Source organism: Phlebotomus papatasi, chromosome 3 (assembly GCF_024763615.1).
Source record: "Phlebotomus papatasi isolate M1 chromosome 3, Ppap_2.1, whole genome shotgun sequence".
Classification (NCBI taxonomy): Eukaryota; Metazoa; Arthropoda; class Insecta; order Diptera; family Psychodidae; genus Phlebotomus; species Phlebotomus papatasi.
Genome location: NC_077224.1, coordinates 40,512,287 through 40,538,581, shown reverse-complemented (window position 1 = coordinate 40,538,581; position 26,295 = coordinate 40,512,287). Strand labels below are relative to the sequence as shown.

Below are 26,295 nucleotides of genomic sequence, written 5' to 3'. Positions count from 1 at the left end.
ATTTTGAATTTTGAGACCACCGGCCACTGGGCTAAACCTTAGGTCTAAAGCCGGCCTTAGAAGAGCTCTGAGACAGTGCCTCAAGCTTTCTATATCTGCTCCAAAACCTGATCAAAATAGGTGCAGTATTAAGTTTTAGATTAATAAAAAACAGTATTAAATTTTTGAGCAATTTCACGCTTCAAGAAAAAGTTTTCTTGATGTCTTTAGGAAGTTTTTAGCTAACGAAATCCGCCAGGTTCATTAATTTTCTCTTAAAATTAAATTTTTAAATGGAATAAAGAACATTTTTCTTTATTCGAATTCCCTCCCAGTAAAATCCCGTATGTAAATGTTTCAAACTATTTTATGTGGAAATGTTTTTACCTTTGCGAATAATTTAAAATTATATAGGTAAATTTATTATTGTATAGGTAAAATTATAGGTAACAGAAAGTTTGCAATTTTCTTTTAAAATTAAGTTTTAAAAGAAAATTAAGCTGTTTTTGATATCCTTTTTTCCTAAACCAGAAAAGATAATATTTTCTCTTTGAAAGCCCAATGAAAATGATTTCAAAGCAACAAAAGCAGGTTTTTCTTTTTCTGCCAGTTTTTTTTTAAATTAATAAATGATTAGAGAAACAGAAGTGTAGGAGCTGCTGTAAAAAATATACGAATACGATCCTTGGAAGAAATACTACGGAATGGGCAAGATAAATTTTGAGAGAGACAGTTAAGCGAAACTAAATCAAAAAGGACTCGAGTTTCTTTGATTCATGTACTTAATCATTGTTCTTTAACCCTTTAAAGACGAAAAGGTCAAAAATCGGGGGTCATAAAAAATTACTTTTTCTGACTTTTTAGAACAAAACATGACTTAAGATGGCCGTATGAAAAATTTCATTTTTGGGCCACCGGTGACCCAATCGTCCTAAAGGGTTAAATTTGTAATGAAAATGTTATTAGTAGCTCTTACAGCCAAAAGGATTTTTTTTATCAAGCACTGAAGGGGATAGGGGGAAGTGAGGCACCTTTGAATTGGGATACCTTTGAAATTTTTCTCCAATTTGTAAATGTAACTGAGGCTTATCATAAAGTAATTTAGCTTCCTAATTTAAAAATAAGAGAAAAACACAACTTTAAAGGTATGCCAATTCAAAGTTGCCCCATTTTCCACTATCGTTCTGTAATTAAAGGATAGTGCTTATAAGTTTAAAGATAAGTTTTTATAAAGTGACTTTCAACTATTGAATACCATTTACCATTTAAGCTTTCTTTTTTTACTGTTCTTCAATTTTGGAGCTCCATATGCTTTTTTTTTTCAAAAGAAAAAAAAAAGACTTATTACTTTCATTTTCTTGAAAGATTATAGATTAAGTGTGCCAAATTCTGGCCAGCTTGCAATTTCGGTCACCTTTCTTGTTCCTCGAATTTCCATGAATTTTTAGTTTTTACATACTCCAGAGATTATACAATGAAAAAAGAATAACAAAAAATGTAGCATCGACAAACGAGATGACGTGAAAAAGATATTGGAAGAATTCCCGAAGGGCAAGGAACTATGAGAAAGAAGGTGGCCGAAATAGGACAACAAAGCTATATCTATATTTTTATTCATTTTAAAATGTATTAAGAATGATTTTAGAGTAAATAAAGATGGTAAACTCTTTACAAGGTTCCAAGCAACACTCTTACAAAAATAAGAATAAAAAAAATCAATTTGTATTTAAAACTTTACATTTCAAACTTGAGACTTTGACGCTTGCATGCAACTATGCCGAAATTTGGCACATTTACCCTAATACGATATAGTGCCGAGTTAAAAAATTAATGTTAATAAAAGCAGAGCTTCAAATTCTTTATTCGACTGTCCTTTCCGCAGTAATTCTTCGAAAATACAATTCATATTTTCCAGAACGTTGTGAGTTCCTAAATCCCTATAAGATAAAATGAGTTTTTTTTTCGGAAATCTTGTTTCTAATCCTAATCAGCCGTAATGGAGCTTAGTAAGATTATAGAAAAGCTCATAAACTTAACTAAATTCTTCAGTGGATTAACATAAATAAGGCTATTATAGTCCCTCATCCCCTGCATTTTTGTTCTCAGTGGTGTGTCGTTGCTGTTTCATAATAATTCTTTCTTTACGTGACTCTTCTGCTCAGACTTCTTATCTATATCTTATGAATTTAAACTTGTGTAATTAAAAGTGTGTGATGTAATATTTCTTCTCGTTATACCTCTTTGCCAATGTTTACATAGCAATTTGTCACATTAATTAAACAGAGGCATTAATATCTTTTTGCCGATTTCGCGTGCGTGTCACACTCTTCCAAAAAGCTGTTGATATGTTCTCCAAAGTGGATATTCTTGGTTTGTTTTGATGACGATGAACTAAAGTGGAGAAGTTTGTGTGGGTGATTTTGTGTAATTTGGTAAATAACATCTGTTGCCTTGCTAATCGTCACTCATTCTCCTAACTGTTCCACATGCTCAAGAAATAAAATAGCAAATGGTTTTCCTCACTAAAAGAAACACTCAAAAACAAACACTTAATAATTTGAAGAGCTAGAGAAATAATATTAAAAAATTATAGGTATTGCAATTTGAGTTATGATTTGTTCCGTCACCGTTTTTTTCAGTTTTCTCTTTTTTTATAATTTATTAGTTCTTGAATACTTTAAGTATTTAACTATTAATTGCTGTGACCTAAAGGAATGACCTTACTCATGTATTTTCTGCCTTTGTCAATTGAATGATTGCTCGTGCTTTTTCTTTAGTAAAAACATTAAAGAAGAAATATTACCAACAATCATATTTCATAATGAGACATAAAACAATTTATACCCAGTTTTTGCAACATACCATAATACAGACAAGAACGAGGGAATTTCCCTCAAAGAAACTTCAGACGAATGTTGCAAAGAAGAATTTAATGAAATCAACACTCGTATCGACAAAACACCAAAAAGCTAAAATCCCAACAAAAGACATAGCCAAAAAAATTAGTTTTTCGCTCAATTTAACATAATTAAAAGTGAAATCTACAGAAATTGAATTAAAACTCCCCGAAATTCACGTTTCGGCTTATGGTGAAAGAGCGGAATTGAATCATGTCCATCTTCTTGTTCCAATTATAAAATCCACCCGAAAGAACTTCTTTCACTTGTGATCGACAAAGAGAAGTCTTACTCGAGAGCTTTTATCTCGTATTTCTCCTTCCTCTATATATATTATTTTTATTCTGTTAAAAAAAACGCACATGCGTTACGTCAAGTTCTGAGAGAGGAAACGGCGCCTTTTGTTGTATAATTAGAAAAGCGATTGAATTTGAGATTATTCCCAAACTCTTTTTTTTCATTAATAGTAGTGTTTAATGGTCGACTGCATTTTTTATTGCCGCAGGAATGAATGATAGAGCCGCAAACATGTAGACAAACCCGTGGTCAATTCAATTGAATTCATGAATTTGATTAACAAAATTCTTTAGGGCTTTCATCTGGAATTTGAAAATTTATGTTTCTCTGGGGAGATTATGCATCTTCGAAAATCACTTCTTGCATATGATTATAACAGAGATCTTTATGGAGTGTGACACCCTCAAAGGGAATGGCTAAGATAAATAAACGAAATTCAAAAGAAGCTAACATGTGCTGAAAGATTTTTCCCATAGAAGATTCGGAGCCATAAAAATGGAGAGGTTTCTAGTGCAAAAATTAGTTTGAGTTATGGGCTTTGAAACCGGATTTTTAGGAGCCTATAAAGATTTCTTTAATTCGCTTTTACGTACGAATGATCGATTATCAGTTCCACTGTTTACAAAAAAATAATTTACGTGTCATCAACGTATTTTTTTTTAGAAGTTATCCTATGCTTTTTGATTGTTTTATGATTAATGATAGTTTGTATTCTGGTAAAAAAATTAAGAACGACAATTCGTCGCTTGGATCATCATTTTCTGTAACTTTCCCAGCCTGTAAAATAGCCCATGGTCGTAGCTTAAAAAGTTTAAACAAATTTCTGATGTGTCGAGTAAGTTACGATAATTTCTGATCTAAGCAACGTTATTATGCTTAATTTCTTGTTTTGAATTTGAAATGTAATACATTACATAGGGTAAGTGTGCAAAATTTTGGCCAGCTTTAAATTTCGGCCACTTTGAGTGTAACTGCGGCCAAGCAAATAAATTTATTTAAATTATGGATTTAAAAGACATTTATTCATTAAAAAATGCTTTATAAGCGCAACAATTTACAGAAACGGAGATTGCTTTTCTTTCTATTGCGTCTACCGCCATCTTATCATTGGTGACCAACTTCCAGAACCGTAATCTTTGAATATACTCAATAATTTTTTTATTTTAAATTTGTTTTTAAATGTAACAACACAAAAATCGTTAAATTTTCGGTATAAAATTGTGCAATAGAAACTTTAATGTGGAAAGAGTCTTACAAAAAATGTGACGGATCACTTGTGTTGCTAGGAGTTTTGTGGCTTGCGGTGAAGTACAAATGATTTTGCTTCCGTTTTTTTTCATTAAAATTGATTCATTCATTAAAAATTGTTTTTGTTTACAATAATAGTGAACCATATTCTTTAAATTCCAAGTGAAATTTTCCTGCTAGATCATACGTGTAAAAAATAGATATTTTGTGAGCATCTTTCCAATAAGGTTACGTTTATTATTTCGTCCACAACCCTTTTAACCTTAAATTTCTAATTCATTTTAGTTTTTTTTTTCAATTTCTAGGTTGTAAAATGCTCAGAGAAATAAAAAAGCATCTCATCTATGAAAAAGATGATGTGGAACAGGTCTTGGAAGAGTTTATTTACGAAAATCTGCTCATAAATGTGATTTGCCAAGGTCAACTCTTCAGGATAAATTATACGGAAGATTTCAGAACTTGTAGGTCACATGAATTTCTTAAACTAAATATTAAACTCGTTTCGTATAACGTTTTCAAATTTTATATTCGTTGTTTCACACAAGATAAGCAACACGGTTCAACTCAAAATGAAGTATTTGAGGTTATGTGAAGACACTTTTCCATGGAGTCTGAACTAGAACCATTTTTCCGTTTCTTCCTTATTATCACCGTAATTATTTGAATTTTCTCTACAAAATCCATTTATTTAACAACAAAGTACAATGATAAAATCTCTAAATTATGTAAATTAAATAAAAACAATAAGTTTCGAGATTTTATTAATATAGTGATAATAAGAAAGCACCGGAGATAAATGGTTCTAATTCAGACTCCACGGAAAACTTTCTTTACATAACCTCAAATTTTACATTGTGAATTCTACCGTCGTTCACACTTCAAGTTTGGGGAACTTGACTGCATTAATTCATTAGGCACTGTACAAAATAATGCAATTGTCTTATCATATATTACACAACGAAGGCATTAATGTTCAGCAATAAAGTTTATTTATTGAAATATATTTAAAAAAAAAAGCAGTAGAGAAATATCGCATTTTATTCTTGTTTTTGGTTAATACGTTCAAATAGATTTAGAAGTTATTTGACCGAACCTCGAAAAAAAATTACCTCACAGAAAGATATTTGAAAAATTTAGAATCATTTTATTAAGAATTTTAATAAACGTCTCATTAATTTTAACCGCAATCTGTTAAAATTCTGAGGTTAGAACTGGATATACAAATAAAGTTAAAGGTATTTTAGTTTAATTTTTGCAAGAAGAAGTAATAATCAAAAATTCCCTTAAAAAATGTTTGAAAGATCTTTTCACGAATAGTGTCTTCGATTTTTGAGGTTAGACTTAACTTAACCTAAAATATATTTGATCATAACCTATTATTATAACCTGTGTCAAGTATTTCCAGGAATGTAAAATACTTCAGAAATAATTATGGAATTCAATTCCATATTTATTTATAAAGTTTTCCAATAAAAAAGCCATTTTCAGACACTAAAATTGACATAAAATTTGGTCAGTGCAGTGTATTAATAAAACATAAATCAAAAGTTATCACAGTGCATAAAAACTGAGAAATTATTCTTGGCAATTCTTGGTAAAGCCAAAATTGAGAAATTATGATCCAATTTGGTAACTTAAGAATATAATAAAGTCATTTAATATGAAGTTATTTATGATCATTTAGATGATTTTTATTGACCTAAATTTTAACGACTTTTTTTACACAACAAAGGTAGTTTTACAGACTAATAATCCTTTTTGTAACATTTTTATTAAAATTTTAAATAGGGCAGAAAAAAAATAGTTTTTTTTTATTTATTTAAAACAATTGATCTTCGTGTTTTATCATATTATATTTGAACGTTTTTCGATTGTTCAGAGAAAAAATATTAATTATAAAGAAAATTATTAAAATATATTTAAAGAAAGAATTTAATTAATTCACGTAATTTATTTAAGTAATTGAAATTGGGAACTTTAACCGATTTAACCCTTTAACGACGAGACATTTTTACGGACTGAAAATCAACGATAAAAATTAAACTGGGAAACATAATCAATGATAAGTCTTACATCAAACCTTGAAAAATCCAACAAAATCTGATTCGGTGTATTTTGTGCTTCTAAATATCAACGATAGGGCCAAAAATGGCCCAAAAATTTAAGTAATTTTTCTGACAATACCAATGAATAATATTTTTCGCTTTAATGAAAAATATTACGTATGAATATTGTAGTTTATATTTCCAAAATGGTTTTGTTTTAAAAAAAATTTAAAGTATTAAAATAAATAAAAACAATTATGAATTTGAGAATTTAAAAATTCGCCATTTTTTAGCTTAAATATTTACTACATAGCCAATAGCTAGAGACTTGCAAAAAATATCCTAGATTCCTTCAACCTTCTACTTTACAATTATGTACAGACATAAGAAAAAAAATACCTTTAGGTACTCAGGAAAAATTATTTTCTTTTGGGACACCGGTGTTCCAATCGTCCTTAAAGGGTGTTAAAACAAAGAAATAAATAAAATTCTTTGTATTTCTGAACCAAAAACCTATAGGGGAAGGATTTCAGGTTTCGCACACAGTCTGGCTTCGAACATTTCATATTTTTTCCAATATTCCTTTAATGAATCTGACCTATTGCAGTATATTTTAATAGCTATAGGGGAGACTGGGGCACATGTAACCATTTTCGATAGATGCGAATTTGAGGTGATTTTCCAAGGACGCCGTGATTTTTTGGAAAATCTTTCTTAGCTCATGTTTTACCCTTGGGTATAGGCAATTAATCGAGGGTAATGCGGATGCTGGAAAACAATTGAGTTTTCCATAAAAATAAAATTTGTGTCATGCATTTTTCTCTTTTCACAAAATACCTGGGGTAGAAGTAACCACTTTCTGGGGAGGATGTAAACACCTTTTTTCCCACCCTTGAAATTAACTTTGCACCACTTTCGATTATTTTAATTACTTAAGAGATATATAAAGACTGTTTATTTTTCAAAAAAATCACGACACTTTTTACAAAGAATAATTAAAATAGCAAAAAAACTAAAAGCATGCATATCAAAGACATTTTTCAATGGATTTTCCCCATATTTTGACATCATGTGACTTTTCGCCAATTTTTTTCGTAATCTATGAGTTATAGATATTTCGCATGAAGGTCAATTTCCCGCTCTTTTACCTACTCATTTTGTGAAATTGAAATTGCCTGTTTACATCTACCCCGAATGCTGTTTTCTGACCAATTATTAATTCTTTTGAAATAATGAGAATCTCAATTTGTCTAGTAAATGCATAAATATAATCCTAAAAGATGTAGGAAAGAATTGGTATTGCTACATTTCGATTATTTTACACAGTTTTTAATTTCCAGGTGGAAATCCAAATGACCAAAATAATTGAAATATCAACATTTTCGGGAAAAATGATTTTTATTTTTAAAGTATTAGGATTTTTTTGACCAATTCATCTGTGGACATACATCCCCATGGTATCTATGAATGCTTATGGGTTTTATCCTCTGGAGTCTTAAAATTAATGAAAAAAATCACAGTGTTTACAACTACCCCAGTTTATTACTGCCCCAGTTCCCCCTAGTCTTTCATTAAAGGGATATGGGAAAATCTAAAGTGTTCGAAGCCAGAGTATGAGCGAAGCCTTAAACATAAAGCCTGCAATTAAACTTTATTCCTTCTATAAATTTAAATTTTTACAGTGAAAGTCGAAGGAAAAATTACCCGAGAATTTACCATGAAATTCTAAACAAAATATTCGTTCTTAGTTTACCGTTTCAAGTATACTTAAAACAATATTTTCGCTATTCACAAAAGTTTCTGGTCAAGAATAATAAGTACTAACCAGAACGTTTACATAAAAGGGATGTTCTTTTGCTGAAATTCAGTAGTCAGCACTGTTTTGAATAGCTTCCTACATATTTATTAAATTATTCCAAGATGTAAGAAGAAGTGCATGTAAATTTCTGGACAGAGACATCCTGAAAATTTACGAGGCAACGTCCCTCGAGACCACAGATGGGATGAAGATGGTAAAAATTAGCATTTGAGGACTCACATTTAAAATTGGGGCACTTATTTGTGGTCGTTTCTTCTCCTTGCTGCAGAGGCAATTCCAGGACATGGTGGAGGCTGGCAATTGAGGATGTTTTTTTCTTGACTGCACAGTCTCTCTCGGCTCCTCAAGAGGGTATCATTTCACAGAATTTCCTTTACGTTAAATTAGCCAGATAGAAAAACAAATAGAGGGAAAACCGGGAAAACACAAAATTTGCATACAATTGATTTTTCGCGCGGGAAATTAAAAAGAAAAAGAAAAACACACGTTTTCACTTGAAGTTCTCACATGGAGTCTCAACATTCCCCATTGGAGTGTTTTCACTCTTGTTTAGCACCCGATAATCTAATTATTGGCTACATTTTTATGCGGCCGAAAGAACACTTCTACGCGGATTCTTTGAGATGATTCTCAGGGATGGTTCAGGAAAAGACCAAGAGATATAAACCACTCTCTTCGAAGGTTGGCGGTAAACTGAAAATTTATTTTGTATATACCGGCATAAAGCCCATGTACATTGCATGTATAAATTTGTGACTAACTTCAGACTGTAATTGAAAAATAACGATGACTACTTTTGAATAAAATAGCTTTAGGATAATTTTTAGTGATTTTGAACAAAAAGTCCTACCTGGTACTTGTACAAGAAAATAATTCTACATATTGTATTGTAATTTATACCTTCCTTGCATCCTGATAATGCAAAAAGACGCGATAGTCCTGGCACCCTATAATTTTTTCTTCAGAAAACAATCAGACACCTCCGTAGGAAAACATCCGACAATCAGTGAACAAAATTTTATAGGGTCCTTGTCAGTGTGTTTTTCTTTCATTCGTGGAACTGTGATTTGCAAAATTCTTTCTCTGCGTTTTTCCCGATGGAAATGGCTAGATTTTCCACAAGATTGATCTTTTAGTGATGCTGATAGTGCAATAGTGCAAGTTATTCAGTGATCCCAACGCAAATACGCTACAGTTATGGAGGAGAATCCTTTTTCTGGGCTCCTAACCTCAAAATCCCACGAAACGGTGACAGATTCGCCTTCCAGCACAAATCCAGGCAATGTACTGGACAAAAAGATTAACACGGTGATTGAGAGGGTTCTCCTGGTGACCCTCAATAAGACGCCACCACGGGGGCGTCAGCTGGTGTTCCTTGAGGAGATTGCCGAGAGGGAATCTTCACTGAATGTGGATTTGCTGTCACAGGCCCTCTTTGAGAGGCTTCTGCTGCAGAATCCCTGGGATTTTCTCGTGCCCACGGATGGGCAAGAGTCCGAAGGAGGTCCAGTGTCTGAACATCGGGTATTTGTGTATCTGTGTGAGTGTCTAAAACGCGTCGAAAGTGTCCGGAATGAGAATGACAATGTAACAAGTGAAATTTGCGATAAGATATCCGAAGCAATAATTCAGAATGCCAGCACAGCCGTCAAGCAACCAGATTTGTATCCTGGACAGAGTCTCTGTGAGCAGCTGAGTCACATTTTCAGCTCCTCGTCGGGAGATGTCCAGACTGAGGGTAAGTTTCTGAGTCTGATGGTCAAAGAAGTGATGTCTTCGGAGAGTGAAGCCCAAGGAACAGTGCTGCTGAGGAAGGTAGTCTATCCCTTTCTCCAAGACATTCTCCAGAGGGTCACGAAATCCTCTCTGGTCACCCTGGAAGTGTGGATTTTGCCGACTCTGCGATGCTTTGTAGCCGATAAGACAAACACGGCTCTGGGAAGTCTCCTGTTGGACTTTTCAACTCCAGGCAAAACTGTGGCTGCTGGTGTCAGTGGCCTGGCCTTTGCGGAGTCTCTACTGGGTCAGCTACTTTCCCTGTCCATTGCTCCCAAACGCGATGAGGGACAGTTTGAATACTATGAGCGCCCCACTGAAGCTCTTTCGTCCAACCTCACGTCGTCCCTGTGGAGCTACCTGAAATCGCTCCAAGATGAGCTTCATGCAATCTTCAAAGGATTCCTTCTAATGGGCGGAAGTATCAGGGCTAAGGCTCTTACTTGGATTGGTGATTGTATTCACGTCAACTTCCGCCGTGGACAAATCTGGAATGCTCATGCAATGCCAATGCTACCCAGCACTGCCAGTGATGCCTTCAGCATAGGCCTGGCTGGAGTTCTCTTGCGTCTCTGCCAGCCCCTGCTGAAGCCTCAGCTTAAGGTAAGAATTAAAAATATTACCAGAAATGCGAAAAAAAACTTATCAAAAAAATCGTTATGTCCTAGACACACTTACGACTTAAGCCGAGAGACGACTTAGTGGAAAATCATGGAAATGTATTTTAACCATGATTTCTAATATAATCACGCTAAGCCGTCTCTCGGCTAATCCTCAGGTCTGTCAAGGCCCTTAGAAAACATTTTTTTAATTAATATTTTTTGACAAGAAATTCTTTTATCTTAAAAAAAAATATATTACAATTTACAAGACTTTGAGTGAAGGGTAACGGGTAACTCAATCTAGAAACTCAAAGCCTTTGGACAGATAACGTTTCTTAAAACTGCGAAACATTCTTTTAGATAAATGCAATTTTCAACACGTTAAAAACAGAAATTACAAAGAAACATCGTGTTTCTTATTCAGAAATAATTTAATATTTTTTTTTTCTCAGGGAATTTCCTTAGCTAAAACACTATAAGCAAGCATCATAATCGCAACGGTTTGTGTTGAGCTTGAGCATTTTTTTTAAATACATTTCCAAATTAAAATAATTCATATTCATTCAAAATTGTTTTTAATTGAGTCTACTATTACTGAACGAGAAAGTTAAAATATTCAATGTTTATTGTCCAATATTTCCCTCATTTAAAAAAATTAGTGATGTCATTTATACGTTCCGCTTTACACATTTATGCCCTAAGACAAGACACACTTAAGACTTAAACCGAGAGGCGACTTAGTGGGAAAAGATGGAAATGTAGTTTGACCATTATTTCTAGTATAATTACGCTATGCCATCTCTCGGCTAATCCTCAGGTCTGTCAAGGCCCTTAGATATTGTTATTAAGAATAAATATCTAACTCTAACAAGTTTACTATCAGAAAACTGCAACATCTCAAAATCGAAAAAAAATTAAATCCGTTTTAATAAAATAATACAATGATAAAGGTACATAAATTGCTTTCAAAATTTGAGAGAAAGCGAATTAATTCGAGAAACACAGAATAATTGCTCAAAAACGTTTCTGGAAACGCAAAAACGCTTCTTGAAACCCTGAACCATTTTAGAAATGTTCATATATTTCTAGCATTTCTAGAAACCCCGAACCCGAAACGTTTTATACAGGGGGGGTGACATTAGCTCTGAAAAATGCGACCAGTTTAGTGTAATTTTTTTCCTGTTTTCGTACACATTTCAAGAGATATCTTCAAAACTACGTAGGTTGCTAATTTGGGGTTTTCGGTTGCTTCTTCGTTATTAAATTGACTTTTATTTTGTATTAGTATTTTTTGCTAATTCATTCTACAATGACAGAAAACAGCTAATAAACTCAAAAGTTTTTTCGGCACGCCAGAAACACATGGCAAATATAGGAAATGTCATGCCCCTGGTTTTATAAATAAGGTAAAAGCATTTCTAAAATTACTGAAATATGAAATGTTTCAAAAATCATAAACAAATTCTACAAACACTAAAATATTTCAGAAATGTGGAAACATTTCTAAAAACACTGAATGTCTAAATCTAAAGCTTTCCGTGACAAAAATCGTGAAAACTTCTAGAAACATTAAAATTGAAACGTTTCGGGAATACGGAACTTTTCTAGAAACGTAAGAAAACTATTGGTCTCTCGAAAGGTTTTAAAAATGTAGAAATATTATATTTCTAGAAGTAAAACATTTTAGAAATATATGATATTGATAACATTTCTCACTGAAACGTTTTAGAAATATGAAAACATTTCTAGAAACGTAATAAAATAAATCGCCAGATATATCAGCATTTGTCGTAACTTCTTTACACAGTAAAAATAATTACTACGATTATCGCGTGTAATGGGAGTACATCGATTACCGTAGTAGTTTTCGCTGAATATTTGTAGTTGAATTTAACTCGTTGATTTTTTTTAAGTTGAAAATTTTAAGTTTAATTTTTCTTAAGTTGAATTTAGCGGGCTGATTTTTTTCTGTTTAATTTCGCTTAGTTGAATTGAATTAGTTGATTTATCTTAGCTGAAATTTTTTAAGTTGAATTTTCTGATTTATAAATAAAAGAAATTTGAATAAAATACAGGAGATTTTTTATTTTTTTATTTTTCTTTTACTTTATCACAGTAATTTTTTGAATATGTTGTAGGACGTGTAGCCACTGAAAGTGCTTCCCACAAGCATAAATTCAACATATTCAGGAATGTCCTTGTCTAAAATAGAATAAAAATTGTAAACAAAAAAGGAAAGTGGGAAAAGTTGTTTAATAGTACAAGCATTATACTTATAAAAGTCTTAAAATTTACTATCTTATATTAAGTTATAATATTAGTATATTATTAGCAAAATTTATGTTTGTGTTTGGTGTTTTACATGAAAATTGTCAAAATTACAATGCCATACTATACTATAATGCAGAGGCGTGCAAGAATCGTTGAAACCGAATAAACGTCAAATGAAACATGTACGTCAATGGTCAAAACGCTGCCAGAAAACAGACTTATTTTGACGTTTATTCGATTTCAATGGTTCTTGCACACCTCTGCTATAATGCTTTTAAATACGATACTTATAAAGCAAAATTCCGAAATTAAGCCTATAGGTGTGGTCACGTATGTTACAGAAGAATTTTCAATACGTACACACAAAAAAAAAATACACAAAATTAAATTAATTCACAAAACGAGAATACTTATATCTGTACAACCATAATGCTTGTATAATTTTAACTGCTCGAACTCCAAGAGAGAGCAGTTTTTTTTACTGGATAAACTTACCTAATATTTGTATGGATGGCGCTCCCTCCTAAAGTTTAATGTTTTTAATATCCCTTCCCGCCTGTGAATCAAAATAAATTAAAAAGAAGAAAGAAAAATAATGCCCTGTATTGATACCTAAATATTAAAAGATGGATGGCAAAGCGTTCTAGATTTGCGGAATGCTTGATTCACTAAATACATATTTCCGGGAATATTTTCAATTTACATGGCTTGATATATACCGACTTACTACAGATCGAATTAATTCATAAATAGCAAAAAAAAACAACAAAGAACAGTAAAAAAAATTAGATAGCAATAAATTAAATTTGGTCAAAAATTTAATTTTATTAGTAATAGATTTAGCCAATTTAGCCATTCAGACACATCCAAAATGTTTAGGAAATGTTTGAGTTCGACCAGTAAAAAATTACACAACGAAATACCCTGTGAAATGGACCATCCTGAGAGAACTTTGCACAATAAATTTAATTCCTATAATTTTTTATTAATATAGCTAAATTATAAAAAAGTACTTTATAGGAGTACAGAATCTAAGACACGAAGTCGAGCATTTGTTTCCCTGTTTTGCTCTCTCAGGAAAAAATATGTTTTGCCTATTTTTTTTGTCTCCCTTAAGACTATTTTCAGGCTTAAGGGAGATATGTTTGGAGCAGTAGAGTTTTCAACTTTTTCTTCTAATATTAGGGGAAAGTGCTCATGCTTGATACTATTGGAAGCTTCGTAATGATTAAATTTTCTATGTTTCACAATATATATATATAACTCATCGCAACCATATTTTAAAAACTATGGGAAATTGTCCAGTTTTTAAAATATATTGCGGAGTACAGTTTATTGAGAAACATAGGAAAAATTTAATCATTACGAAGCTTCCAATGGTATCAAGCATGGGCACTTTCCCTACTACGATTATTGGTTTAATATTGGGAATTCAATTAGAAAAATTTATCTTGTTTTTATTGTGAGCTCACTCGTGTTTTCCGTGTTTTACTTGTAATTTACAGCAAAACTGTAATATTTCTTATTCAATCACATTCAATGCTCATTTTTAAGAAATAAAAAGCTGAACTGAAAATTTCGTTTGCTGAAAAGTTGTGATAAGAAAGTTACGACAAATGCTGATTTAACTGACGATATTTCGAGCCTGAAATGTTTCTAGAAACGTGATTTTTAGAAACACCGAAATGTTTCAAAAAATGTGGAAATATTTCTAGAAATAGAACTGAAACATTTCTAGAAACGCGATACATTTTTCCTTCTTTAGAAACACTAAAACGTTTGAAAAATTGCTAAATTGTCGAAACTAAAAGGTTTCTAGTAATGAGGAAACAAGGAGCATTATAGAAACCCTGGAAATCCAAGAAAATATTTCAAGACTGAAAAGTTTCAGAAACCGTGACAACTTTCCCAGAGAACCACTGGAACGTTTTGGAAATGTGGGAAGTTTTCTAAAACGAAATCGGGAAATATTGTTAAAAATAAACGGTAAATGATTCAAACGCAAAGATTTCTAGAAAAGGGATTAAATTTAAATGTATATAGGCTTTCAATGAGGAAACATTTCAGAAAAAAAATTGAAAATCCTAGGTACTGCTCGTGGATCCAACGTATGCAGCTGTTCCTGAGGATCAGCGATCCTCACGTGATGTTCACATGCGTGCTGTGGATAAGGAAACATGCCTCCTGCCCACAGCCGAAGGAGAATCCCGCCCGGTGGCAGAGAAGTACAATTTCATCACAGAATGCTTCTTTATGGCACACAAAGCCATCGATTTGGGCTACCGGGTGTGCATTGAGAAAATCATGAGGCTCAACAGGGATATCCATCGGATTCAGGCAGCCTATCAGGATCAAGCGGCTGGAGGGAATGTCGATGCAGCTGCCAACATTCTGCAGACACTCAGTCTGCAGAGTCAGAAGTTTTTGTGCTTGCAGAATTTGCTGCTGGAGCCTACAAATGATGCGCTTCTGCTGCAATTCTATGAAGCAACTGCCATATGGCTGGGACAGATTGTTGTGGCTCCCAAAGTGACAACTGGGAGTGCTTCTTTTGCCCCTCAGACCATGCGGGAGGTGAATCTTCCCATTGACTGCCCGCCATCGGACCTACTTAAGTGCATTCCTGAGTTTGTCATTGAGAACGTTGTGGAGTACCTTACCTTCAGCAGAATCTTTCCGGTAAGTTGAGTTTTTTGGGATTCACAAAAACTTTCTTGTTTTTCGGAACTTTGTACACTAAAATACTTTATTAATAGCCCCTTTGCCCTCAGCCAATCACAAACGATTATTTTCATTATGGCTACCTATACTTCAATCCTATTTGTCGATTATTTTTTATTATCCAAGACACAATCCTTTTTCGTGATTTTAACCTTTACATAAAGAAAGGTTCGTGCTTGCAGGGCAATGAGAATAACGGAGACGCCAAGAGTGAAATCTTCACAATGATCCTCATGTTTATGGGTAGTGCTGAACGCGTGAAAAATCCTCATTTGAGGGCTAGACTCGCAGAAGGATTGGAGTGTCTTCTGCCCAAACAGACCCAAACCATCTTCCATTCGAGCCTGTTTCAGACCCATCAGCATCGTCTTGAACTCATTCCCAATCTCCTGCGTGTATTTGTGGGCATCGAGATGACCGGGCAGAATGTACAATTTGAGCAGAAATTCAACTATCGGAGACCAATGTACATAATAATGGAGTATGCCTGGAATTTAGATGATCACAAGGAATGCTTCAAATCCTTGGCCATTGAGGCTGAAGCAAATATGGAAGCTCTCGATCCTCCTCTATTTCTACGCTTTATAAACCTGCTAATCAACGATGCCATTTTCCTGCTCGATGAATCCTTGAACAATCTTCAGCAGATCCGGACGCTTCAAGCTGCCCAGGATGCTGGTGAATGGAATGGCTTGCCGGGCAGCGAGAGGCAGCAGAATGTGGCCAATTTGCAGCATTTGGGAATGATGGCGAGATTTGATAACATCTTGGGCAGAGATACCATCAATATGCTCAAGCTTCTGACAACGGAGATCAAGGGGATCTTCTGCCACAGTTCCATGGTGGACAGAATGGCAGCAATGCTCAATTACTTCCTCCTCAATCTTGTGGGACCAAAAAAGGGAAACTTTAAGGTAAGTGTACACATTTTGAATTGTGAAATGCTATCATTTTATTTTTGCAAAGTACTTTGAAATGCTATTAAAATATTCAGACCGGAAGCAGATAAAAACCTGAAAGCCAAAATTCCGAAAGGGACAAAATCCCGAAAGCCAAAATCCCGGAAGGGCCAAAATCTCGAAAGGCAAAATACCGAAACCAAAATCATGAAAAGGCCAAAATCCCGAAAACCAAAATCCCGAAACCAAAATCCTGAAAGGGCCAAAATTCCGAAACGGTTAAAATACCGAGAGGGCCAAAATACCGTATGCCAAAATTCCGAAAGTGCCAAAAACCGGAATGCCAAAATTCCGAAAACTAAAATCCCGAGAGCCAAAATCTCGAAAGCCACAATCCCGAAACCCGAAATACCAAACGTCAAAAGCACGAAAGGGCCAAAATTCCGAAAGCCAAAATCTCGAAAGTCAAAAAAGCGAACACCAAAATCCCGAAAGGGGCAAAGTCCCTAAAGCTGAAATCCTGAAACCAAAATTCCGAAAGGGCTAATCTCCCGAAATCCAAAATCCCGAAAGGGGCAAAATCACTAAGGCTAAAATCCTGAAACCAAAATCCCGAACGCCAAAATTCTGAAAGGGCTAATTCCGGAAAAATTCCGGAAGCCAAAATCCCGAAAGCCAAAATTTTGAAAGTCAAAATCCCGAAAGCCAAAATCTCGAAAGGGGCAAAATTCCTAAAGCTAAAATCCTGAAACCAAAATCCCGAACGCCAAAATGCCGAAAGGGCCAGTCTCCCGAAATCCAAAATCCCGAAAGGGCCAAAATTCCTAATGCCAAAATCCCGAAAGTCAAAATAGCGAACACCAAAATCACGAACGTCAAAATCCCGATAGGGCTAAAATCCCGAAAACGCCAAAATCCGGAATGTCAGAATTCCGAAAGCCAAAATCCTAAGAGCCAAAATCCCTAAAGGGTTAAAATCCCGAAAGCCAAAACCTCGAACGCAAAAATCCCAAAAGGGCCAAAATCCCGAAAGACAAAATCTCGAACGCCAAAATCCCGAAAGGGCCAAAATCCCGAAAGGGTTAAAAGCCCGGAAGGGCCAAAATCCCGAACGCCAAAATCCCGAAAGGGCCAAAATCTCGAAAACCAAAATCCCGAACGTCAAAATCCCGAAATGGCCAAAATCCGAAAGTCAAACTACCGAACATCAAAATCCCGAAAGCAAAAATCCCAAATGCTCAAAATCCGGAAAGAGATGAAATTATGAAGGTGTAAAATAATTTTCCAAGGCACAGAAAATTTCCCTTTGCCTCTAGCAAGCGCGGGTGCAATCGTGGGACTAGCTAGATCTATCTAGCAAAGACATACTTTGCAAAAACTCTGCATTTCAATTTTATTTTTTCATAACCCTGAAATCCAAAATCCCGAACTCTAACTTCCCGAAAGCCACAAACTGAATCTCAGTCAAACTTATATGTACTTCTAAAAAGGGGGTTTCTCGAGTTTTGCGATGCAAAAATTGAGTTTCACGAGTTTCGCAATGCAATTTTTTGGTTTTTCGAGTTTCGCTATGGAAAAAAAATTCGGTTTCTTGGGTTTCGCGATGCAGAAAGTGGGTTTTTCGAGTTTCGCGATGAAAAAATTGATTTTCACGAGTTTCGCAATGCAATTGTTTGGTTTTTCGAGTTTCGTGATGGAAAAAATTCGGTTTCTTGGGTTTCGCGATGCAGAAAGTGGGTTTCTCGAGTTTCGCGATGAAAAAATTGAGTTTCACGAGTTTCGCAATGCAATTTTTTGGTTTTTCGAGTTTCGCGATGGAAAAAAATCAGTTTCTTGGGTTTCGCGATGCAGAAAGTGGGTTTCTCGAGTTTCGCGATGCAAAAAATGAGTTTCACAATGCAATTTTTTGGTTTTTCGAGTTTCGCGATGGAAAAAATTCGGTTTCTTGGGTTTCGCGATGCAGGAAGTGGGTTTCTCGAGTTTCGCGATGCAAAAATTGAGTTTCACGAGTTTTACAATGCAATTTTTTGGTTTTTCGAGTTTCGCGATGGAAAAAATTCGGTTTCTTGGGTTTCGCGATGCAGAAAGTGGGTTTCTCGAGTTTCGCGATGAAAAAATTGAGTTTCACGAGTTTCGCAATGCAATTTTTTGGTTTTTCGAGTTTCGCGATGGAAAAAAATCAGTTTCTTGGGTTTCGCGATGCAGAAAGTGGGTTTCTCGAGTTTCGCGATGCAAAAAATGAGTTTCACAATGCAATTTTTTGGTTTTTCGAGTTTCGCGATGGAAAAAATTCGGTTTCTTGGGTTTCGCGATGCAGAAAGTGGGTTTTTCGAGTTTCGCGATGAAAAAATTGATTTTCACGAGTTTCGCAATGCAATTGTTTGGTTTTTCGAGTTTCGTGATGGAAAAAATTCGGTTTCTTGGGTTTCGCGATGCAGAAAGTGGGTTTCTCGAGTTTCGCAATGCAAAAATTGAGTTTCACGAGTTTCGCAATGCAATTTTTTGGTTTTTCGAGTTTCGCGATGGAAAAAAATCAGTTTCTTGGGTTTCGCGATGCAGAAAGTGGGTTTCTCGAGTTTCGCGATGCAAAAAATGAGTTTCACAATGCAATTTTTTGGTTTTTCGAGTTTCGCGATGGAAAAAATTCGGTTTCTTGGGTTTCGCGATGCAGGAAATGGGTTTCTCGAGTTTCGCGATGCAAAAATTGAGTTTCACAATGCAATTTTTTGGTTTTTCGAGTTTCGCGATGGAAAAAATTCGGTTTCTTGGGTTTCGCGATGCAGAAAGTGGGTTTTTCGAGTTTCGCGATGAAAAAATTGATTTTCACGAGTTTCGCAATGCAATTGTTTGGTTTTTCGAGTTTCGTGATGGAAAAAATTCGGTTTCTTGGGTTTCGCGATGCAGAAAGTGGGTTTCTCGAGTTTCGCAATGCAAAAATTGAGTTTCACGAGTTTCGCAATGCAATTTTTTGGTTTTTCGAGTTTCGCGATGGAAAAAAATCAGTTTCTTGGGTTTCGCGATGCAGAAAGTGGGTTTCTCGAGTTTCGCGATGCAAAAAATGAGTTTCACAATGCAATTTTTTGGTTTTTCGAGTTTCGCGATGGAAAAAATTCGGTTTCTTGGGTTTCGCGATGCAGGAAGTGGGTTTCTCGAGTTTCGCGATGCAAAAATTGAGTTTCACGAGTTTTACAATGCAATTTTTTGGTTTTTCGAGTTTTGCGATGGAAAAAATTCGATTTCTTGGGTTTCGCAATGCAGAAAGTGGGTTTCTCCAGTTTCGCGATGCAAAAATTGAGTTTCACGAGTTTCACAATGCAATTTTTTTGGTTTTTCGAGTTTCTTGATGGAAAAAATTCGGTTTCTTGGGTTTCGCGATGCAGAAAGTGGGTTTCTCGTGTTTCGCGATGAAAAAATTGAGTTTCTCTGGATTCACGAAGCAAAGAATGGATTTCTCGAGTTTCGCGAAGCGTTCTCGGACAATTGACAATGGTTTCTCAAAATGATTTACCCCTTGATTTCGTTACATTTTTGCTGATTTTTTTGAATCATTTTAATTTTTTATTAAAATAAAATAAACTTTTATTAATTTTTCAACTTCCATTTGTAAAATATTGCAAGTTTTTTTATAAATACAAAGTACTAAAAATTGTAAAAATTAATCATCTTTAAAAATGCAAAATTTCAATATTTTTACATTTTTCAAATAAGCAGTTCTTATTGCTATCAATGAATAATTTTTCCCTTCAGGTCAAAGACAAGAAGGAGTTTGAATTCGATCCAGCCAATACCGTTCTCCAGATTTCTCAGATTTACATAAATCTCCAGGAATGCGAGGCTTTCTGTTTGGCTGTCTCCCAGGATGGTCGTTCTTACAGTCACAAGCTTTTTGAATACGCTGAGCAAGTGCTGAGTAAGTCCTTCCGGAATGATTTTTGAGTCACAGAATTGTTGCTGTATCCATTTTCTGGTTTAGTTCGCATTGGAGGAGGACAATTGATTGGGGAGATTCAGGAGTTTGCTGCCAAAGTACAGCGATTGGATCAGCAGCAGAAGGAGGATCAGGAAGCACTGGCAGATGCTCCGGATGAATTCTTGGATCCCATCATGTCAACTTTAATGATGGATCCAGTAATACTGCCCAGCTCGAAGGTTTCTGTGGACCGCTCGACGATTGCCAGGCACTTGCTGAGTGATCAATCGGATCCCTTCAACAGATCTCCGTTGACGATGGACCAGGTGATGCCGGATGAGGAGCTGAAGAGGAAGGTACAAGAATGGATCCGGGAGCGACGAGAGGCGTATAGAGCTGAACCAAAAGACGCTCAGAGCGATTCCTAAACACTAGTTTTTTTTGTAGTTTATTTGTAAAAATGCGACAAATGGTGTGAACGGATATTAAAGAACTGGTCAGAGAGATTTAATAATGCTTGGATTTATTGAGACAGAATGGTAATTTCGCTAAGGGGCCAGACTCTGGCTACAGCTCGACTTTTGATGAGACCTTGAGGGATGGCTCCGTAGTAACGGGAATCCGCACTATTGTCTTTGTTGTCTCCCTCTAGCCAGACATGTCCTCGTGGGATGATTATTCTCTTTCTCCTGGTCTTCAAGTATTCAATTTTATCCAGTTCAGCTTGAGATAGAGCAACATTGCGATCAGTAAGGGCTGATACATTAACACTAGATGAATCTTTGTGGTCTCCGGGCATTCCAGCGAGGATTCTGTCTCCGGAAATGGCAAAAACCCTTTTGCAGATGATTTTGCTGGGCTGATTGGGAGAAATTGCCGTTATTACATCACCACGGTCAATGCGATTCCTCCGACAGCTTATTCTCTCAGTCAGCAGAACATCTCCGGAGTATATTGTGGGCTCCATGGAGGGTCCAGAGCACTAAAAAGGCGCATGAATGTGAATCTGGAAGTTTTCTGGACTGAGGCAACATAACCTCACTTTTACTTACAAAAACAAAGTCGAAGACGTATGTGAAGGTACAATGGGCTATACAGACGTATTTCACAGCACTTCCGCAGAAGGAGAGGGATTTCATGAGATATTTCCTGGCAAACATGACTAAAATGAGGGAAAAAAGGAACAATGAAAATTCTCGTCAGATGTTGAAACGGGACATTTCAAAACAATCTGTTTCAAGTGTGTTTCACATTGCCAAGTGAAACATGAAACATTTCCGAAATTCACCTCAGCTCAGACTCAATTCACCTCAAAAAATTAAATTTTCCCCCCGAATTCACCTCAGTCAGCCATGTTTAAATGTACGTGTTTACAAATTGAGTGTCAAAAATGTTTGTGTGGTTTTCCTAATTAAAAACATCCAATTGAGTGATAAAATAATCAAAAGATTGTGCACAAAGTAGACAATATTACTATGGAAACGTGTTCATATGCTACAATGCCATCAAACCCACAACATTCCGATGCATTTCCTGGTGAGAAGTTCCCCATAGAAAAAAAATAGGGCAATGAAAAATGTCGCGAAGGCACTTTCTCTCCAACTTACTGAAAGAATTGATTTTCCCCAAGAAAAATCCTTCAAGAACCATCAGATTGTACTGCAAAATAATCCAGAGATCTCCCCAAGTCCATTGACACTGATGTAACCCAGCTGGGAGTGAAATTTATTGCAATCTGAGCTTTCTTTTTTTTATTCAAATGGCAAATTTCTTGGGAGAAAAAAAAAACATGAATGTCAGAGACAACAAAAAGTAGGCTAAACGTGTGAAAAAGTGCCTTTTGCATCATAATTTTCCAATTGTTTGCAAACTGACCCATTCCCACTGACGTCCCCATTGTTCAACACCTTGCAGACTTGTCACCGGAACAGCAGAAACTTCTTATTGATCTGCGAAAGAGGAAACAGGAGCTCCTGCTTGAGATTCAGGTAATTAATACTTTCCATCTCATCGCACAACTTTCCCATTTCCCTCTTTAATAATCAGCCAGAAAAAGAAATTAAGTGGTAAATACCTTTTCTGGCTTCTCTGGCTTAATACTCGGAATTATTGGTAGAGCTGATATAAGACAAGACAGCTAATCGATGCTCCAATGATTGTCTAGAATTACCGAAATAGAATTCTTCACACATCGTACCAATTTTGGGATCGATTTAGACAAGAGGGAAGGTTCAGGTTGTCTCAAGATATCGACACTCTCTCCTTCCAAAAAGATCAAATGTCTAGTCTAGAAAAAAGGGAAAACAAGGGGCTTTCTGATAGCAATTTTTATTAAGTTTCTAGTAATAGTAAGAAGCTAACTTCACTTCTCTATTTGGAAGAGAAAAAGGTGACTTGGATTATGGAAAAACGGTGTAGCGTACGAGATAATTGGTTTTATCCATGGATAAAGTAATGGCTGCTAATTAATAGCGCTAAGTTCGAATTTTTGGAGCCCGATCAAGAATCCGAGTTAAAATTCCGATATCCAAGATCCCGAATTCTTAAAAATGTCATAGCAACTCCCAGGATTGCTCTGGAGCTTGCATGGGGCAAATGCAAGTTTTCTCTTTTTTGGGATATTATTTAATTATTCTCCGTGTAAGGATTTTAATCATTCGGGATTTTGTCTTTCGGAATTGTTGCTTTTGCGATTTTGGCTTTTCAGGATATTGTCGTATTTGGGATTTCGACTTTGGAATTTTGGTGTACGAGTTTTTGATTTTTTGGGATATTATATTTTGAGACCATTGCGACCTATTTGGGATTTTGTCAAATTTGGGATTTTGGCTTTTCAAGATATTGTAGCTAAAATTCCGATATCCAAGATCCCGAATTCTTAAAATGTCATAAGAAGTCCCTGGCGCTTGATGGGGGCAAATGCAAGTTTTCTGTTTTTTGGGAAATTTATTTAATTATTGTCCGTGTAAGGATTTTATTCATTCGGGATTTTGTCTTTCGGAATTGTTGCTTTTGTGATTTCGACTTTGGAATTTTTGTGTTCGAGTTTTTGATCTTTTGGGATTTTGGATTCTGAGACCATTTCGACCCAATCGGGATTTTATCCTCTTTGGGATTTTGACTTTTCGAGATTTCGACCCATTTGGGATTTTGTACATATTTCGAAATTTTGTCTACGGAATTTGGCGTTCCAGATTTTGACTTATCAGGATTTTGTCGTTATTTGGAATTTTGACTTTTCGGGATTTCGACCCATTTTGAATTTCGAGATTTTGTCTACGGAATTTTGGCGTTCAAGTTTTTTGACTTTTTGGGATTTCGGGTTTTGAGACTATTTCGACCTAATCGGGATTTTGTCCTATTTGGGATTTTGCTTTTTCAGGATTTCGCCCCATTCGGGATTTTGTATTTCGTGATTTCGTCCACGGAATTTGGCTTCCAGATTTTGACTTTTCACGATTTTTTCGTTATTTGGGATTTTTTACTTTTCGGGATTTAGACCCATTCGGTATTTTGTATTTCGTGATTTCGTCATACGGAATTTTGGCGTTCGAGTTTTTGACTTTTTGGGATTTTGAGTTTTGAGACTATTTCGACCTAATTGGGATTTTGTCCTATTTGGGATTTTGGTTTTTCGGGGTTTCGGCCCATTCGGGATTTCATATTTCGAAATTTTGTCTACTGAGTTTTGGCGTTCCAGATTTTGACTTTTCATAATATTGTCGTATTTGGGATTTCGACCCATTCGGTATTTTATATTTCGAAATTTCGTTTACAGAATTTTGGCGTTCGAGTTTTTGACTTTTTGCGATTTTGAATTCTGAGACCATTTCGACCCATTCGGGATTTTGTACATATTTCGAACTTTTGTTTGCAGAATTATGGCGTTCAAGTTTCTTACTTTTTAGGATTTTGTATTTTGAGACCATTTCGACCCAAGCGAGATTTTGTCCCATTTGGGATATTGACTTTTCGGGATTTCGACTCATTCGGAATTTTGTATTTCAAGATATTGTCTCTATGGGATTTTATGATTTTGTCCGGCACTGGAATTTTATAGTTACGGTTTATCGTGAGAATTTGTGTGTGCACGATTGAAGTGCAAAATGCAATTGGTTAAAGTTGTGTAACAAATCAAGCGTCAAGTAGAGTTTGTGGCCTATAATAGCTCAGTTGGTAAATCAGAAGCACTACTTCAATTAACCTTCAATTAATTACTACTTAATTCTAACTTCAATTAATTACTACTTAATAGATAAATTTAGATTGGATTAGATTTTTATTTAATAATTTTTTACTTCATAAATATTTCTTAATTTTAAAACATAACCTCTTAGGGTAAGTGTGCCAAATTTCGGCATAGTTGCATGCAAGCGTCAAAGTCGCAAGTTTGAAATGTAATATTTTAAATACAAATTGATTTTTTTTTCTTCTGAAAGAGTGTTGCTGGGAATCTTATAAAGAGTTTACCGTCTTTATTTACTTTAAAATTATTCTTAATACATTTTAAAATGAATAAAAATATAGACATAGCTTTGGTGCCCTATTTCGCCCACCTTCATTCTCATAGTTCCTTGCCCTTCGGGAATTCTTCCAATATCATTTTCACGTCATCTCGTTTGTGAAAGCTACATTTTTTGTTATTCTTTTGCATTATATAATCTCTAGAGTATGTAAAATCTAAAAGTTCATGGAAATTCGAGGAACAAAAAAAGTGGTCGAAATTGCAAGCTGGCCGGAATTTGGCACACTTATCCTAACTGTTTGAAACAATTTAAATGCTGATCTTCTATTGACTTTTAAAACTAAAACATAATAAACTTCTTATTTACTATCAATTTGTGAGTTGTTAACCCCTTCATCAGTTTCTCGGCGCAAAATTCGTCTGTTAGATTTATAAATAGGCAAATAGAGAGTGAATTTTGGTTAAATACACAAATCACCGGGTATTTAATGCTCAAACAAAATACACACGAATTCTAACGAGAGAGAGATATAGAGAGTAGAAGGCAACAAGATTTTCTGGCATGAATCCTGAAAATGTAAAAACATTCTTCTTAAGGGGGTATTACTGCCCATTCTTTCGGTTAACAATCGACTGCAGAGAGGGAGACAATCTTGTGTGGCTGCCAAGAATCTCTCTATTTGCAACACGATGGTGGCTGTGCAAGTGAGATTTGACCCTCGAAAGATATCCTGAGAATTGATTCTCTTCTTGCACACAATGTTGACTTCATAGTGAAGAACTTTCACGATGTGAATTAATTCGATAAATTTCGCGTTTTAACTTTCAAACACAAAGATATCATCCACTTTAAATCTTCCTTCGGGAGAATTTATTTTTATTAAACATGGAAGAAGAGCATTATAAATTTTCTTGTGAAATTTTACGAGGTGTTTTTTTTGTCTTTCTTTAAAAAAAAAAAAAAAGTGAAGCTTATCACTTTCTCGGAGGAATATATACGAGTGAAGTATTGGGAAATTGACACGCGCGATCTTAATCTTCAAGGAAAAATTTTTTATTTTACTGTATAATGCGCAAAAACATAAATTGATAAATCTCTCTCTATCCTCTTTATTTTATTTTATACGTGATAGTCAGACTTCTGGTGAAACGGTTGAGAGATAAGCAGCAGCATTTGCTGAGGATGTTTTTGAATGGGATTTTTTTTCTTTATTTAAAGAGCGGAAAATTCTTTACATGCTTTCACGAATTGGGAAATTTCTAAATACTTTTTGATGACTTTAAACTCTTTCGAGAGAGGGAAAAAAGACTATGGTATATTTTTAAATTTTTCTAATGACTTTATGGAATAAAATGAAAGTGAGAA

General features: G+C 35.0%; 4 protein-coding genes across 28 annotated transcripts in view; 2 read left to right on the top strand and 2 right to left on the bottom strand.

Moving 5' to 3' along the window:
* LOC129805674 (tensin-2) overlaps positions 1-8,980 on the bottom strand; it is a 253,929-nt gene extending 244,949 nt beyond the window's left edge. For 6 of the 24 annotated variants that reach the window (XM_055853731.1, XM_055853733.1, XM_055853734.1 and 3 more), the window contains exon 1: positions 8,505-8,955. In XM_055853731.1, the coding sequence (XP_055709706.1) occupies positions 8,505-8,570 (66 nt within the window). In that variant the 5' untranslated portion in view covers positions 8,571-8,955. Of the gene's footprint in view, positions 1-8,504 lie in introns of all 24 variants that reach the window. The other 18 variants (XM_055853739.1, XM_055853740.1, XM_055853741.1 and 15 more) reach the window with 6 other exon arrangements.
* A 310-nt stretch (positions 8,981-9,290) lies between these two features.
* On the top strand, positions 9,291-21,003 carry LOC129805671 (ubiquitin conjugation factor E4 A). Of its 2 annotated transcripts, none has more exons than XM_055853716.1 (5): positions 9,291-10,664; positions 15,023-15,613; positions 15,838-16,569; positions 20,302-20,464; positions 20,528-21,003. In XM_055853716.1, the coding sequence occupies exons 1-5, from the start codon at positions 9,483-9,485 to the stop codon at positions 20,890-20,892; spliced, it is 3,033 nt and encodes a 1,010-aa protein (XP_055709691.1). In that variant the 5' UTR covers positions 9,291-9,482; the 3' UTR covers positions 20,893-21,003. The 2 variants fall into 2 exon arrangements, with proteins under 2 accessions (XP_055709691.1, XP_055709690.1); XM_055853715.1 differs by having other exon boundaries at positions 15,820-16,569.
* LOC129805673 (mitochondrial inner membrane protease subunit 1) lies at positions 20,967-21,717 on the bottom strand. Its single transcript, XM_055853722.1, has 2 exons — positions 21,517-21,717; positions 20,967-21,446 (listed from the first exon to the last, which is right to left on the bottom strand). The coding sequence occupies exons 1-2, from the start codon at positions 21,622-21,624 to the stop codon at positions 20,988-20,990; spliced, it is 567 nt and encodes a 188-aa protein (XP_055709697.1). The 5' UTR covers positions 21,625-21,717; the 3' UTR covers positions 20,967-20,987.
* A 78-nt stretch (positions 21,718-21,795) lies between these two features.
* The window catches only part of LOC129805672 (cytohesin-1), a 50,500-nt gene continuing 46,000 nt past the window's right edge, over positions 21,796-26,295 (top strand). Inside the window, exons 1-2 of the mRNA XM_055853720.1 lie at positions 21,796-22,000; positions 22,379-22,452. Of these exons, the coding sequence (XP_055709695.1) occupies positions 21,940-22,000; positions 22,379-22,452 (135 nt within the window). The 5' untranslated portion in view covers positions 21,796-21,939. The remainder of the gene's footprint in view (positions 22,001-22,378; positions 22,453-26,295) is intronic.

Excerpts from the sequence above, each read along its gene's own strand:
- LOC129805671 (XM_055853715.1), top strand. The coding sequence starts at position 9,483 with ATGGAGGAGAATCCTTTTTCTGGGCTCCTAACCTCAAAATCCCACGAA. Across the intron at positions 10,665-15,022 it reads TGCTGAAGCCTCAGCTTAAG|GTACTGCTCGTGGATCCAAC; the intron begins GTAAGAATTAAA and ends TGAAAATCCTAG. Across the intron at positions 15,614-15,819 it reads CCTTCAGCAGAATCTTTCCG|AAAGGTTCGTGCTTGCAGGG; the intron begins GTAAGTTGAGTT and ends CTTTACATAAAG.
- LOC129805673 (XM_055853722.1), bottom strand. The coding sequence starts at position 21,624 with ATGTTTGCCAGGAAATATCTCATGAAATCCCTCTCCTTCTGCGGAAGT. Across the intron at positions 21,447-21,516 it reads ACGTCTTCGACTTTGTTTTT|TGCTCTGGACCCTCCATGGA; the intron begins GTAAGTAAAAGT and ends GCGCCTTTTTAG.